This window comes from Glycine max, chromosome 19, assembly GCF_000004515.6.
Source record: "Glycine max cultivar Williams 82 chromosome 19, Glycine_max_v4.0, whole genome shotgun sequence".
Classification (NCBI taxonomy): domain Eukaryota; kingdom Viridiplantae; phylum Streptophyta; class Magnoliopsida; order Fabales; family Fabaceae; genus Glycine; species Glycine max.
Window position 1 is genome coordinate 20,052,939 of NC_038255.2, and position 16,467 is coordinate 20,069,405.

The window sequence follows — 16,467 nt, forward strand, 5'->3', positions numbered from 1 at the left end:
ATCTTCCAGTGGAAATTGAGCACAAATCTTACTGGGCAGTGAAGACTTGCAACTTCTCTATGGATCAAGCTGGTGAGGAAAGAAAGTTGCAACTGAGTGAGTTAGATGAAATCCGCCTAGAAGCCTACGAGAATGCCAAGTTCTACAAAGAAAAGACCAAGAAGTTTCATGATAGCATGATAGTTAAAAAGGACTTCATGGTTGGGCAAAAAGTGTTATTGTATAATTCTAGGCTTGGACTCATGAGTGGTAAGTTGAGGTCTAAGTGGATTGGTCCTTTTGTTGTTACTAATGTTTTTCCTTATGGTACAGTTGAGATCAAAAGCGACTCCACAAACAAGAGCTTCAAGGTCAACGGACATCGACTTAAGTCATTCCTCACGAACCCTTCTTTAGTGGACGTAGTGGTGGAAGAGACTTCCTTTCTCCACCCTACTCTTCCTCCACCATGACTTAGGGAGTTTTTCTTTTCCTATCTCCTTCTTTGCTTTTATTACACTTGTCCGATTCTATTTGATGATTTAATTGTTTTTAATCTTTTAATTGTGCTACATTGAGGACAATGTGTTGTTTAAGTATGGGGGGGGAGTGTTCTTTGGTTTTGCTAGTTTTGTTGGTTTTGTTAATTTGTTAGTTGTGTTAATTTGTTAATGTTGTTAGTTTCGTCGGATTTTTAGTTTAATATTTTGGGTCAATTTTGTGTGCATGTACGACTTTGCATGTTTTTCTTTGAATTATAGGATATGTTCAAGAAATGGGTAATTGTTTTGAAAATAAAATTTCTTGACATTTTGTGACTTGAAATCCTTGATTCTCCTCTACATGTCATGATAGTTTTGAAAGCTCAATTTGAAAGTGATGAGTTTACCTTTGTGAGAATTTGAGCCATCCATCATCATAATCATTTGGTGTGTTTTGCCCCATTGATTGCTTGCACAATAGCCTTGGCTTGATTCTTGTTGATGCTTCCTAATTCACATGCATATTTGGAAATGATTGAGGCAATTTTGTTCTTATAAGCTTCTAGCCAAATGGACTTACCTTGAATTAATTCCTTTGATAGCCCTTTTGAGCCTTGTTTCCCTTTCCTTGTTTTGAAGCTCACTACAAGCCTTAAATGAAAAACCATGATATCACCATATCCTTAAGGAATTTTGGAGCTTTGGAATTGTTTTGGGAATAAGTGTGGGGGGTTTTTGTTTCATTGGATAACTTGTTTTGTTGGCTATGCTTTATGATGTATTTTGGGCCATACTTGATGAACATTGTATATTGGTTAAATGTTGGACATGCTGAATGAAATGTTGTTTCTCAAAGGCTATAGAGTAAAAAAAAAAATTCGAAAAAAAAAGGAAAAAAAAAAAGAAAAGCAATAAAGTTGAGTGAATAAGATCTTAAATGGCACAAGAATGATGAAACTCTTGGTTCTACTCTTTATGTTTAAATTTTATCTTTACTTCTTTTTATTTTCATATTTTTTTCTTAATATGCACTTATTCCCCATTGCTCCTCTATCCCTTTGGGATTTGACCACTTATTCCATATTTTTCCATACCTTCTCCTTGGCCCCATTACAACCTTAAAAGACCTTTTGATCCTCATGTGCTTGTGTTTATGGGTTGATTGTCAATTTTAGAATCTTGCCAAGTTTATGTGGTGTTTGCTTTCATGGGTGCTTTGAGGGTAAATAGTAGCCTAGACACTTGAGAGATAGAGTGTATATCTTGTGAGGCTTTATCACTTTTCATTCTTGAGTTGATTAACTATTTTGCCATGATTGGGTTGCTTGGATGATTTTCATGAATGTCTTGACTTTTTGGATCTCCTTATGTTAGATGTTACCCATTCCTTTCATTCCTTGATGTTCATTGAGAAATATGTGAATGTTTTTGTTTGTCTCCCTTTGATATCCTTGGATTTTGTTCTTTGTTTCATTTTGCCCAGGAGTGCAAAAGGCTAAGTATGGGGGGGGGGGGGGTTTGATGTGCCATCATTTTCTCCTATTTTCTAAACCCTTTTTGCACCATTTTAATTACTGATTGGTCTTAATTGTCAATTAATCAGACAGTTTTATTATTTGGGTTCATTTAGCTAATTTGATGTTTTTAATCTAATTTCAGGAATTAATGAAACATTGGGCTTAATCCGGATTTTGGTTATGGACTTGAAGAGGGCAAATTAAGCAGCGCTTACCTTAGTTAATTAGGAAATTTCGCAATTTTATTTTATGTTGTTCAGTGTTTATTTCGTTTTGGGCCAGAGTATTGTAATAGGGCCCAGTGACTTTGAGTGACTCTTTTTAAATAGCAGCCTTGGGATTCGTGCAGGGGCATTCTGTTATGCTATTCATTATTCAGAGCTTTTGTTTTAGGGTTTTCGTTTTTCTGCTTTGATGCTACTGTTCACGTAATGCAATTTTATGTTTTCTGCTTCTAATTACAATTTCGTTCTTGCTTCTTCTTCTACTCTCATTTACGTTTCTGTTCCATTTACATTTCCGTTCATTTACGTTTCTGCTTCATGTTTCATTTGCGTTTTCTTTTTGAATCCATGGAAGGCTAGATTTTCTGGTGTTGTTTCCTTTTGAGGACGAAGCCCAACTCTCTTTGAGGTTTCGCTTGTAATGTGGTTTCCTGGCAGTTCTCCCTTCACCAGTATCTCAAATTCGTGAATATTAATCAGTGCATGCTTCGTGTTCGATTAATTGCCTCTGAGCCTAACTTGCGTTCATGCTTAATGGACGAAGGGCTAACTAGTGTATGTGGTGCCTAATCACGTATTGAAAACCCTAAGTTGATTTTCCCTTAGTAAATTGAGATAGGGTTTGATTAAGTGGTTGACTATTAGGGACGAATTCTCCATAACCCAGGATAAGAGAATGACTTCTGAATCAGAGGAAACAACCCGTTTTTAATATTAGTAGTTTCGTATTCCAGTTTACTTGTTCTGCTCTTTAATCACAAAACAAACAAACCCCCCTAATCGTTACCGTTACTGCAAGTATATTATGAACATTTGGTTTGTCACTGCTCGTTGGGAAACGACCTAGGATCACTTCCTAGTTACTGCATTTTCATGTTTATTTGATTCGGGTACGGCCTCGATCACATATCATCCCATTGCACTTCACAAATTATACAGATGGCCAGTCTGATAACTCATGACACGACATTGAAACTCATGGTATAACAGACATCAGGAGAACAAACATGTTATAATTACAACAATCAAATCTCTATAACTCATGGAAACACAACAAAGTGAGTAAGTTCCGATTGCAAACAACAAACATCAAGCATTCAACAAGGCAACCACAAAATACACAGAAAAACATAGCAGACTCACAACTCACTGGCTGAAAAGGTTTGACCGGCTCTGATACCACTAATGTAACGACCCGCCTCGTCGCTACAATATAACCACTCTAACTGCGAGAATTTCAATTTTTAAATGAAAATTCCATTAATTTGCTTATGAAAAATGAAATTAATTTTTTTTCTCGATATACATTCACCAAATAACGCACCATTACTTAAGTGAATATATATATATATATATATATATATATATATATATATATAGTTATAGTAACTCAATACACATCATTCACATAATGGAAAGTAAATTTGTTCATACATATAATTAAATTTGTGATTTATATCCTCAATTCAACAAAAAGAATTATGTAACCAACTACGGAGGAGTTGATTCACAAAACACAACTCTCTCCCAAAATAATCCCAGCGTCATCACATCGGCTCGGCGGCTCCACAAAAGAATCTCTCTTCTCGTACTCTACTGCTATCATTCTGCTTCCACGAACAAAGGTTCGCAATCATCACAGGTACCAACCACACAGTACAAAAATTATGAGGGGTGACTTTATTATAAAAGAAATTAATACAAAAATCAAATAACCATAATTAGTAAGAAAACATTAACAAATATCACAAGCTTACACAGTATTCATTAGTCCAACACACACTCAACAAATAGTCATCATCCATCCACAATTCCAATCAATCATGCTCAGTATGCACCTGACCTCAACTCTCAAATGCAATGTGGTACCATCCCCAAGGAAATAGCTTAAGCGTGTCCACATGACACTTTCACTTAGGAAAACTAATCAGTAAGTGTCGAGGTCACCTTGTCGTGCACAGGCAACTCCTCCCCCCCAGTTATCAGCCTGAGTCTCAAGGGAGTTCCAAACCAAGTGACATGCCCCCAAGTACAAGTATTCCTTCTCATGAGAAATTACAAGTACTTACTGACAAAGTTTTTACTATTTCCATGTCATATAAAGTATGAAACATGGGCACCATCAATGCACTGACTGTGGATAATTAAAGATTCTAAGCCATCCCCCTCCAGAGATGCTTAAAACTCTTTAACCACTTTATTTCCCCCACCAAGGATATCCAACAAGGTCATTGCACACCCCATGTACATACACAACATACAATGTATGAAACATGGGTACCATCAATGCACTGACCATGGATAATTAAAGATTTTAAGCCATCCCCCTCCAAAGATGCTTAAAACTCTTTACCACTCTATTTCCCCCACCAGGGATATCCAACAAGGTCACTACACCCCCCATGTACATACACAACACACAATGTATGAAACATGGGCACCATCAATGCACTGACCATGGATAATTAAAGATTCTAAGCCATCCCCCTCCAGAGATGCTTAAAACTCTTTAACCACTTTATTTCCCCCACCAGGGATATCCAACAAGGTCACTACACCCCCTATGTACATATGTGGCGTCCCCAAAATAATGACTAGTTTAATAGTAATGATTTAAATAACAAAAACCATGGTTAATTTTTTTTTCTTCTTTTTCTTTTTCATTTCTTTCTCTTTTCACCATAACTAGGTTTAGAAGGAAAATCCTCACTAGAGTCCTGAATGGCCAGTTCACAACTCTATTTGGAGTCATTTCTTTCTTACCGCTCATAATCTCTAAACTATTTTGCTGTTTCAAAAGGAAGAATGTACCAGCCATTACTTTAGGTCATCACGTGAAAATAAAAGAATAAAATACGGTCGATAAGCTCTTTTACAAATAAAGTTGTTAATGCTTTCTTCTCAAATAACAAGATTGATCATAAATACATTCATCATTTAAAGCTGTCCAAAATATGGGAGTTTTACAAAATACATAGTGTCATCTAGAGCAAAGGTGACCACAGTGGTGGCTTCAGCCACATGCATACAATCATCAAATTCCTATACAACAGGCCTACCCATACAAAAACAAAAGAGTAAACCTAACAGTCAGTCCTAGATACACCCACCCTTAAAAGTATATAAAACTAGTCCATGGAACTGTCCACTATGATGAAGAGCCTCCACTGGTCGCCATCTCTCTCGGGCCACTATCTTCTGTAGAGTCTGCCTCAGATGCCGACATGACTTCCTCGGGAGAATCCACCTCAGGAAGGGGATCCTCATCACCCTCTAGAAAGTCAAGAGCATCCACCGCAGGCTCAGGAGGTAGCTCCTCAAGATCCTCCTCAGGGTCTTCCTCGGACGACGTTACCTCGATCACTTGGACTGACTCCACTAGACGATATGGTGTAGGCGTGGGTAGTATCCACTCCACAGAGCGCAGAAGCGTACGCGCGGGTTCATCTGGATGCACCAATGAAGTAGCCGTGAATCGGATCGTGCCCCGAAATCGGCACCTCGTGTTGCCTTCGAGGGTCTCCCAAGCTCCCTCTAGGCACTCCATCTCCACTCAGTCATGGATTAGTTGCGCCGCCATCACGATCTACATGAAAGAAAAGAAAGGGGTAGACTCTTTCACGAAAATCTAACTACGCCGCACACAATTCGTCTCATAACCACTACATGCAAGTAAAAGGGGTATCTTAAGGCTTTTCATCTCTGGTAATCGATTACACAGCCTTGGTAATCGATTACCAGAGGCCAAACTCGAATTACACAGCTTCAGGACATGAAAACCTGAAAAAGGCACTGTGTAATCGATTACACATACCTGGTAATCGATTACCAATGACCCATTCCTCTGTGTAATCGATTACACTGACTGGTAATCGATTACCAGAGGCCTCCACAATCTTCCAGTTCCCTTTTTAAGCCTGGTAATCGATTACACCCCTTAGTAATCGATTACCAGAAGCTCTCCTAGCTTCCTGACCTCGTTTTCAAGCCTGGTAATCGATTACACCCCTTGGTAATCGATTACCAGAGACCATCTTAGTCTCCTGTCTTCATTTTTTAGCCTTGTAATCGATTACCCACCCTTGGTAATCGATTACCAGAGGCCACAACCCATATATCACACAAGATTCACAGCTGGCCAGCCACCACACAAGCCTCCTTGCTTTGTGGTCTTTGTTCCTCTTATCTGTTGACTGCTAGGAGCTCGCCTGTTTAGGTACATCACAGGTTCTCACTAACTGACTATGCCCGGGTTGGGTCGGGATTGGTCAAGCTTGGTTTTGGGCAATAGCACCCCACCTGACGTCCCCAAGGTCTCCTAACCCCCGTGACATATCTCCAGGTACCACTCTGTGGTCAACGAATAAAAGCAGGAAGTTTCACCCTTCTACACTTCCTCATCTCAAGCTTGTAGGATTATGGGGTACCCATCACATGTGGTACTAGGTGGCGGTCGGGTGATGGTGCACAAAAAGTTTTCCACATCCACAAATCGCGCATAAACCCACCATCCCCTGTTGCCCACCTCCAACTGAGCTCACGTACTCCCACGTAGCCCATATCCTCATTTCTCTCAACACCGGGTCCCCATCAATCCTCCCAAGCTTCCCCAACATCCAAGTAATTCAACATTCAAACAGCACAAACTATCACAGCCAAGAAAACAGGGCAAAGGCAGAAAACTCTGCCCAAAGCACCAACCAAAATCACAGCTTTTCTCACTTAAAGACCCCAGTAACAATTCCTTCGTTCCAGTTTGTTAACCGTTGGATCGACTCGAAAATTTTACTGGAAGTCTCTAGTACATAAGCCTACATTTTGACCGTTGGGATCTACTAGCAAACATCCAGAACTCATTCTGCACTACTCTTTCCACAACCAGCAAATGCATAGCATTTTTCTGCACAAAGCCAAAATTCTGCTGTACCTATTTGACAGCAAAATTCTGCATAAGTGCAGATTTCGAAAACCACACTTCCCCTCATCCAATCTTGCCCAAATCAAATCCTACAAGTCCCAAATCATGTATCAATCATGTCTAAACCAAAGTCAAGCTTCAAAACACAGCAACACAAAATCTAGGTGTCCAAAACCCCTCAATTTAATGGATTTTCTAGGTTTGAGAAGTGAAATTGAGAATGAGGTAAATTTGAAGCAAACTCTCACCTCACACAAGTCCATGACATCAATTTAAACTTGTTCAAACTGGATTTACGCCTAAAATTTCACCGAATCAAAATTTGACTCTTCAACACCCAAATTTACCCTAGAAATGGCTCTTTGGTCATTTGTTTTTCTCTCTAGCACAGCCCAAACTTTCTCACATGTCCTAAATGGCATTTCAAGCTAGGATTAACTCATTTTAACCTCCATTTACCACAGAATCCATATTTAACCTCCAACTCTCAAAGCCTCACTCTTTTTTCCACTCATAACACCACATTCTCACTTTCTAACCCTAGGTTAATTCTACCCTTCATCTCTAACAGTTTTCCATAAGCAATTTCAGCACATAAACATCACAAGCATCATCATAAAAATCCTAAAACAGAATGGGTATGTTTAACTCATCCAAACATGGCAAGTTCAACATGCTTTCAACAAATTCCTTCACAAATAACTATCATGAAGCAGAAACTTAGCAAAACTACCCAACATATTTCCCAAAACCCCATACCCACGAAAATCAAGAGGGAAAGAAGTCCACCCAAACCTGAAATTTCGAAGTCCCACACGTAGAGATGCGCTTCACGACTCCGAAAATGCCCTCCTTTCGCGATTTGGAGCAGAAATGGGCACTAAAGGTTGAAGCTTTGTTGGGCAACAATGGTGGATGAGAGAAAAGAAGAAGAAGACTGCGTGAGAGAGAGGGAGAGCTTCTGAATTTTCTTTTGGCTGAGTGAGGAGAGAGAACAACTTTTGGTTTTTTTTAAAAAGGGTTTTTCTCTTTTCCTATTATTTTATTTAAGCTATGCCACATGTCTCCATTTGAGTGGAGCAAAAGGGCCCACTTTCTCTTTTGATTGTGACCCATACTCAGCCACAAAAAGTGAGAAAAATCTGACATTTGAAACGCTAAAATCATGCCTCGGTTTGCGTGCCGTTTCTCTGGTTCCAGTTCCTTGCGTTTCTCTGCGTCCGTCGGGGCCAGTTTTCGAAAGTAGGCAATATATATAGCAAAACACTTAGAATAAAACCCCGAGCGTGGTTCAGAGGTTGGTTTCGTTAAATTTTAAGTCGCATGCAAAACGATGATTTTTAGACTAATTAATTAAGAATTAACCCATAACCTCCCAGTTATGGATTTCTCTTCCTTAATTAGCCTAACCCGCATATCTTGCCCCCACTATTCTTACTTTTATCAAGAACATATATGTATATACACTGAATAATACTTATATATATATATATATATATAATCATTCAAAATACATTGTTTTCGAAAATTCCGGGTAGAAATTTCCAGGATGTTACAACATACACAAAACACAATGTATGAAACATGGGCATCATCAATGCACTAACCGTAGATAATTAAAAATTCTAAGTCATCCCCCTCCAAAGATGCTTAAAACTCTTTAACCACTCTATTTCCCCCACCAGGGATATCCAACAAGGTCACTGCACCCCCCATGTACATACACAACATAACATCATCATAGTACATTTTCAACATCATCAACATTTCATCTCAATATCACTTTCAACATCAACATCATCTCATCTCAATGACATTATCAATAACAACAACATCATCTCATATTAACATAATCATCAATAACAACATCAACTCATATTGACATAATCATCAATAACAACATCATCTCATATCAATATCATCATAAACATCAACATCACCTCATATCAATTAATGTCATCAATAGAAATATCATCAGTAAGTCACACTCCGCATATACGTATACAATTCATGCCTGAGATTCACACTTCCAGGTCTTCAGACAACACAAACCTAATAGAAACAATAATGTTATTCATCAATAATAGATATATCGCATCCCATTAGTCAAAAAAAGTATTATCTTGAAAACCAGCATGCAACAGGGACATACATACTTCCCCATAGTTAGGTTCCATGACCCCAACTATGGTATTAAAAACCGTAAACAATAATGAACTCCCCTCACCTATCGTGAGCTCTACGTTAGTTTCTCTTTGCATCGCCCAGAGACCTCTCTCGTTCACGTTTGTCAATCCAAACGCAAGGTTCTATATACCAAATTGAAGGAAATTTAGTATAGATTTCAAAAACAAGGTTAATAACCATATTCAGAGTCAAATAACCCTGTCAAAACATAAAGGGCTAAGGGGTGATTCGGATTCTACTAAAAGGAGACATCATTTTAAAATTCCGATCACGCCAATGTGACTAGGGTTCAGTGAAGGTCACGAAAATAACATCAATGTTATAAAAAGATAACTTTTACAATGTCTCATTTTCAAGGGTTTTTCAAAGGAAGTGTAAAAACACCCTATTATAGTACCCAAAACACAAGAGACACTAAGAAAAACTCAAACTAACTAAGAGAAAGGCTTAGAAGTCAAGATTACCACAGAGAAGCTTTGAAATGGAAGATTTGAGGAATGTTCTCCACCGAATCCTTGAGGAGCATTCTGAAAATTCCGCTTCGATTAAAATGGTCCTTTTGGTGTGGGGGTTCGGCGGCAAGCAACGATGGCTCGTGGCGGTCACCAATGGTCGTGGGTGGTGGAAAAGGAGGTGTTAGGGTTTGGGTGGCGTTTGGAGAGGATGAGAGAGTGAAAATCATGTTTTTCATGTTGGAGAACGTATTTATAATCTGCAGATCTCGCTTAGTGAGCTCGTCTCGCTAAGCAGAAGTTCACTTTTCATGCTTAGTACAACTTCCTTTGCACTAAGTCTCGCTCAGCAGGCCAATTCTCGCTCAGTGCAATTCCCTCTCAGGTTGGAATTGCGCTTAACGCCCCCTTCTCGCTTAGTGAGACATCAAAAGTTGTTATTTTCAAAATCCCAATGGTCAGACTGTGGAGAAGTTTCTTAGGAACCTGCAATCAAAATTTGAAGACGATTTAACGGTTAACAAATCCGAGATCACAATTTTACTGGAATAGGTTTAGGTAAAATTTGAAATCTCGTAATTTCAACTTAGCTCAACAAAACTCCACAGAACTCAACATTCACATCAAGAAATTCTCACATGACTAATTCAAGTCATACCTCAACTCATTCAAGTCAACCATATAGTAAAATAACATTATAAATACAATTAAACGTCGATTTATAATTAGTAATATTTCAGGGTGTTACAACAATCACGCAGCACACAACAAACAACTCAAATTGATTCAAAACAAAGCTGAAAGAGAAAAAGTTATATGAGCTAGGATGAGTTTAGATTTAAGACTTACCTTGAGAAACCCCCAAAGAAGAAGAAGAAGAAATTGGAAGCGAGACAACTTGAGTTCAAAGAAGAGGGAGGAGTTCATGGCGTGTGAGTTGACAATCGACAGTGAGTTGACGACGAGAAAGGATTGCAGCATCGCGGAAGTGAGACTATGGTCAGGAAGACAAAGGAGTTGCAGCGCTGTGGAAGGGAAAGGTTTAAACTAGGAGTAGGAGTGATAGTGGGCGCGAGAGGATGGCATTTATATATAACAAAAACAACGTCGATTTTTCATAAAAATTGACGTTAACATATAATGTTAACATGGTTTTGTTTTTTAAAAAAAATCAGTGTTAAAATCTCCACATTAACATCGATTTTGGTAAAACCGATGTTAACATGACTTTCGTTAATATCGGTTTTTTCTTAAACTGATGTTAGTATCGCCTCGTTAACATCAGTTTTTTTAAAACGATGTTAATGACACCTTGTTAACATCGATTTTTTTAAAAAAACCGATATTAACGAATTCATTTTGTTTACAATTATGCCACCGTCTTTTATTTAATATCAATTTTATCAAAAATTGATATTAAAGTGCTGTTGTTAAATATCTTTTTTCTAATAGTGTGAATAAAATAGTTTTAATAAAATGCAAAAACACAAATGAAGTTTAAATAGAAGATTGGAAGGTAGTATTAGCTATAGGGTATAATTACATACAACAGAGATAAAAGTATAAAATTAGAAAAAAAAAATAAAGACACCAAAATAGTTTGTGACTATATATATTGTTATAGATTATATATATAGTAATAATGTAATTTTTTATACTTTTATATAGTTTTAAATTATCATATACAATAAAATTATTAACATTTCTAATACGAGAAATGTCAATCATATATTTTTTAATAGATTCTTTTAAAAACACTTTTTACAACCAAACTGAAATTTATTACAAATAACAATTTTTTAAATTTTATTTTTCATATAATAAATTTAATTAATAATTTTTAATTTTTAATGAATTTAACTAATAATAAATGTCTTAAATAGCTTATTATTAACGCTCTTATTTTCATTATTACTTGAAAATGTTATATTTAAAGTGAATTTTGAATGATAAGATAAAAAACTTTATATTAATAATTAATAATATAATAGTACACAAAAATTAAACTTAAATTGATGTAAAATATAAAATTTCTCTTTTATTAATCACTGCTTTTTCTTCTTTGCCTTTTACCTAACAATATTGTATGTTCCCAAAGCTTGCTTTTGCAAGCTCAACCTTTTTCCATCCTTCAACACTTTCTTCTCCTTCTCATCTCAGCTTTCTATAACCTCATTGTCTGTCAGTCATCTCTTCGCTTTTCCTTCACTGTGCACTCTGTCATACCAACAAAGAAACTAAGGTAACCTCAGTGCCAGTGCTCTTCAATTCATTTTCCTTATACTTGTTCTTTACTCCAACGGTTTCTAATAAGTTGGAGATGTTCCCTTTGGTTGTGTTGCTTTTTCTTGCGTGCAATTTTCATGTTGCACCTGTGAGCTCTTTGACCGTTGAAGGCTCTGTGCTTTTGGCACTGAAGAAGTCCATCATCACAGACCCTGAAGGGTCACTGAGTAACTGGAACTCTTCTGATGACACCCCTTGTTCATGGAATGGGATCACATGCAAGGACCAAAGTGTTGTCTCCATTAGTATCCCAAAGAGGAAGCTTCATGGGGTTCTTCCCTCAGAGCTAGGGTCACTTTCCCATCTCCGACATCTGAATTTGAGGAACAATAACCTCTTTGGGGACTTGCCTGTTGGGCTCTTTGAAGCTCAAGGACTTCAGAGTTTGGTGCTTTATGGAAATTCCTTATCTGGGTCTGTTCCAAACGAGATTGGGAAGCTCAGGTACCTTCAAGCTCTAGATTTGTCACAGAATTTCTATAATGGGTCTTTACCTGCTGCAATAGTCCAATGCAAGAGGCTCAGAACACTGGTTCTTAGTCATAACAATTTCACAGGTCCTCTGCCAGATGGGTTTGGTGGTGGCTTGTCTTCTCTGGAAAAACTTGACCTTTCTTTCAATGAATTCAATGGTTTAATTCCTAGTGACATGGGAAAGCTGTCAAGCCTGCAAGGCACTGTTGATTTGTCTCATAATCATTTCAGTGGTTCAATCCCAGCAAGTCTTGGTAATTTGCCTGAGAAGGTTTACATTGATCTCACTTACAACAATTTAAGTGGTCCAATACCTCAGACTGGTGCTTTGATGAATAGAGGACCAACTGCTTTTATTGGCAATTCTGGTCTTTGTGGCCCACCTTTGAAGAATCTGTGTGCCCCAGATACTCATGGTGCCAGTTCACCTTCCTCTTTTCCAGTTTTGCCTGATAATTACCCACCTCAGGATAGTGATGATGGTTTTGTGAAAAGTGGGAAAAGTAAAAGGCTAAGTAAGGGTGCTGTGGTTGGGATTGTTGTGGGGGATATAGTTGGAATTTGCCTTTTGGGTTTGCTGTTCTCTTACTGCTACTCAAGGGTTTGGGGTTTTACTCAGGATCAGGAGGAAAAGGGTTTTGACAAGGGAAGGAGATTGAGGAAGGAGTGCTTATGCTTCAGGAAGGATGAATCTGAGACCCTATCCGATCATGATGAACAATATGATCTTGTCCCATTAGATGCTCAAGTGGCCTTCGATTTGGATGAGCTTCTTAAGGCTTCAGCTTTTGTTCTTGGAAAGAGTGAAATAGGGATTGTCTACAAAGTTGTGCTTGAAGAAGGGCTCAACTTGGCTGTGAGAAGATTAGGGGAGGGAGGTTCTCAAAGGTTTAAAGAGTTCCAAACGGAAGTTGAAGCAATAGGAAAGTTAAGGCATCCGAATATTGTTACTCTGAGAGCCTATTACTGGTCTGTTGATGAGAAGCTTCTCATCTATGATTATGTTCCCAATGGAAGCCTTGCTACAGCAATACATGGTAACTTTCATCAAAGGCAATTCTATATTTTTTCTAATCACAATTTATGATCTCTTCTTTTGGTACTATGACCTTGTTTGGATAATTTTTTTCACAAACACATATTGGTATAGAAAATAAGGTAACATGAATTGAACTTCTTTCATAAACTAAAATCAACTTCGGTACATAACTTTTATAAAAGCTCTCTCATGTAACTTCTCACAAAGTTGAGTTGTATAAGTTGATTTTAGTAGCTTATGAGAGAAGCTCAATTCATTTTACTTTTTTTATTTTCTTCTCTTATAGGCTTTTATGAAGAAATTTACCAAATAGGACTTATGTCACTTTGTCCATTGATTGTTGGTTCCATTTGATGTCTTCAGGGAAAGCTGGACTTGCCACATTTACACCACTATCTTGGTCTGTTAGAGTGAAAATCATGAAGGGAGTTGCAAAAGGATTGGTCTACCTGCATGAATTTAGTCCAAAAAAATATGTCCATGGAGACCTGAAGCCTGGTAACATACTGTTAGGACATAGCCAGGAGCCCTGCATTTCCGATTTCGGTCTTGGACGCCTTGCTAACATTGCTGGAGGGTCTCCAACCTTGCAATCCAACAGAGTTGCTGCGGAGAAATCGCAAGAAAGACAGAGGAGTTTATCCACAGAAGTTACAACTAGTATTTTGGGAAATGGTTATCAAGCTCCAGAAACACTGAAAGTGGTGAAGCCATCACAGAAGTGGGATGTTTACTCATATGGGGTGATCCTGCTAGAATTGATTACAGGAAGATTGCCTATTGTCCAAGTTGGTAACTCAGAAATGGACCTTGTTCAATGGATTCAGTGCTGCATTGATGAGAAGAAGCCACTCTCAGATGTATTAGATCTTTATTTAGCTGAAGATGCAGATAAGGAAGAGGAGATCATTGCAGTTTTGAAGATTGCAATTGCTTGTGTCCATAGCAGCCCAGAAAAGAGACCCATAATGAGGCATGTGCTTGATGTTTTGGATAGATTATCCATACCCTCTGATTAGGAAGCTTTGAATTGTGAGTTCTGTTCATTTGTGAGGCTTTTACTTAATTTATTGTAAGGTTGAGAAGGGTTTTAAGCTGCTAGGATTGTGATAAGTGTTTCACCAAATGTATTAGTCCTTCTTTCTATTGAAAAAAATGAGGTATTATGTTAGAGGCAAAGCAATAATTCTCAAGATTCTCCGCATTGTTATGTGCCAATACATATAGGAACTGATTTGTTTTATATGGGTATTCTACGTAGCATGCTTGAGTGACTCTTCAATTTTTTTCGCCTTTAGTTTGCTGGTATTTCATCTATTAAAATTGAAATAATACAATATCATGGTTTTATTATCCATTGAGATTCAGACTAGAGTCTATTCTCTTTTCACATCTCACCCTCTCACTTTGTCATGTTCAATTTATGAAGGTTGGCAATTGGCACCCTTGACATGCATCTGAAACCCGTGGGAACTTGTCTGCCCACACACTTTGAACAATCAATAAAAAGAGTTTGTATATATATATTAAAAAGTGGGAGTCTAATAAAATTTATAAATTTGGAGTAATTGTCTTGCACAGTTTATTTCTCTGGTTTGACATTTTATTCTTATCATAATTGGGTAGATCATTACCATAATTGGGTGGATATCACCAATCCAGTTTTCTCTTTCAGCATTGATTTGAACCGTTAAAGCATGCAAGGTCTGACAAAGAATGCCAAGTTGCATGTCAAGCCTTAAGCCCTTAACTTCGTGGCATGTATATCCACCCTTTCGCAATCTCTAACACTATTTGAGAATAATCCAGTCATTCAGTGCAAGACATGCTGAAGACACCTTAACGAATTTTTAAGAAAACCTCGCACTTGGAGTCATTGTTTCTCATTGCCCATTGATTAGTTTTAACGTTGGGTTCAACGTCTCTTAGGAGAACTATTAATGAATTGGAAAACAAATATGAGATATGATATCTTTTTTAATCTAAAGTTTAAGGGGAAGGTATGGTGTCTTGGTCCAAGTTCAAGATAAGGGAAATTTCCGGACTCGGAAAGATTTACATTTATGTTAATTTAAGAAAAAAAAAAACTTAATGAACAAAACTTAAACGGTGCGAGATGCAAAATTCTATCTTATTTTACTCGATCAATTCCTTATCTTTATATGATGTTTCTTTTGTCGTCATGGTTTTAAACCTTAGACATATCTTCGGTGTTAACTGTCGAGGATTGAAATTACAATAAGTAAATATCAATGTGATAGTGACAGCACTATGATAAATTGTTTTTGGCAACAAGTTACCATTTAGTTGATCTTGTATAGGTAAGCTAATGAAAAGAAAATATAGAAAGTGCTATGTGACTTGATTTCTAAAATTCAAGAAGGCAGGGAGGGAGGCAAAAAAAAAAAACTCGCCTTACTCTTTTGGTTAAATTAGACTGTTTTAAATGTCTAGTAAAAAAAATATTTTTTCAAATTAAATAATTATCAACTTGTTTGTATTTCACAATTTTAAATCCTTTAACTTTTTAATCAACGATTCATCGTATTAATTTGATTAAATGACTTATTTGATCTTTTATCCTATTATTTTAGTTCAAGATTTTTATCTTTTAAAAAATTTAATTTGATTTTTTATCTTCTTTTTTTGTTTTAGTTTAGTCCTTTAACTTTTTAAAAACACTTATTTGGTCCTTTAATTTATTTTTTGGTTTAGTTTTCTCTCATTTTCCTCACTTCATTTTAACAAAAAAAATAAAATTCTGAGATGGTTAAGGTCATCAATCCTAAATAGATTAAAGAATTAAACTAACCAAATGATCAAAATAATTTTTTAAAAGATAAATTACTAAATTAAATTAAAAAAAAAATAAAATCAAAATTTTTTAAAAATAAAAATTAAACTAAAAT

At 36.9% G+C, this 16,467-nt stretch overlaps 1 protein-coding gene across 1 annotated transcript; it reads left to right on the forward strand.

Annotated features, from left to right (window-relative positions):
* Positions 1-11,823: 11,823 nt before the first annotated feature.
* LOC100810225 (receptor protein kinase-like protein ZAR1) lies at positions 11,824-14,801 on the forward strand. Its single transcript, XM_003555001.5, has 2 exons — positions 11,824-13,556; positions 13,922-14,801. The coding sequence occupies exons 1-2, from the start codon at positions 12,080-12,082 to the stop codon at positions 14,575-14,577; spliced, it is 2,133 nt and encodes a 710-aa protein (XP_003555049.1). The 5' UTR covers positions 11,824-12,079; the 3' UTR covers positions 14,578-14,801.
* Positions 14,802-16,467: the final 1,666 nt, after the last annotated feature.

Excerpts from the sequence above, each read along its gene's own strand:
- LOC100810225 (XM_003555001.5), top strand. The coding sequence starts at position 12,080 with ATGTTCCCTTTGGTTGTGTTGCTTTTTCTTGCGTGCAATTTTCATGTT. Across the intron at positions 13,557-13,921 it reads CCTTGCTACAGCAATACATG|GGAAAGCTGGACTTGCCACA; the intron begins GTAACTTTCATC and ends TGATGTCTTCAG.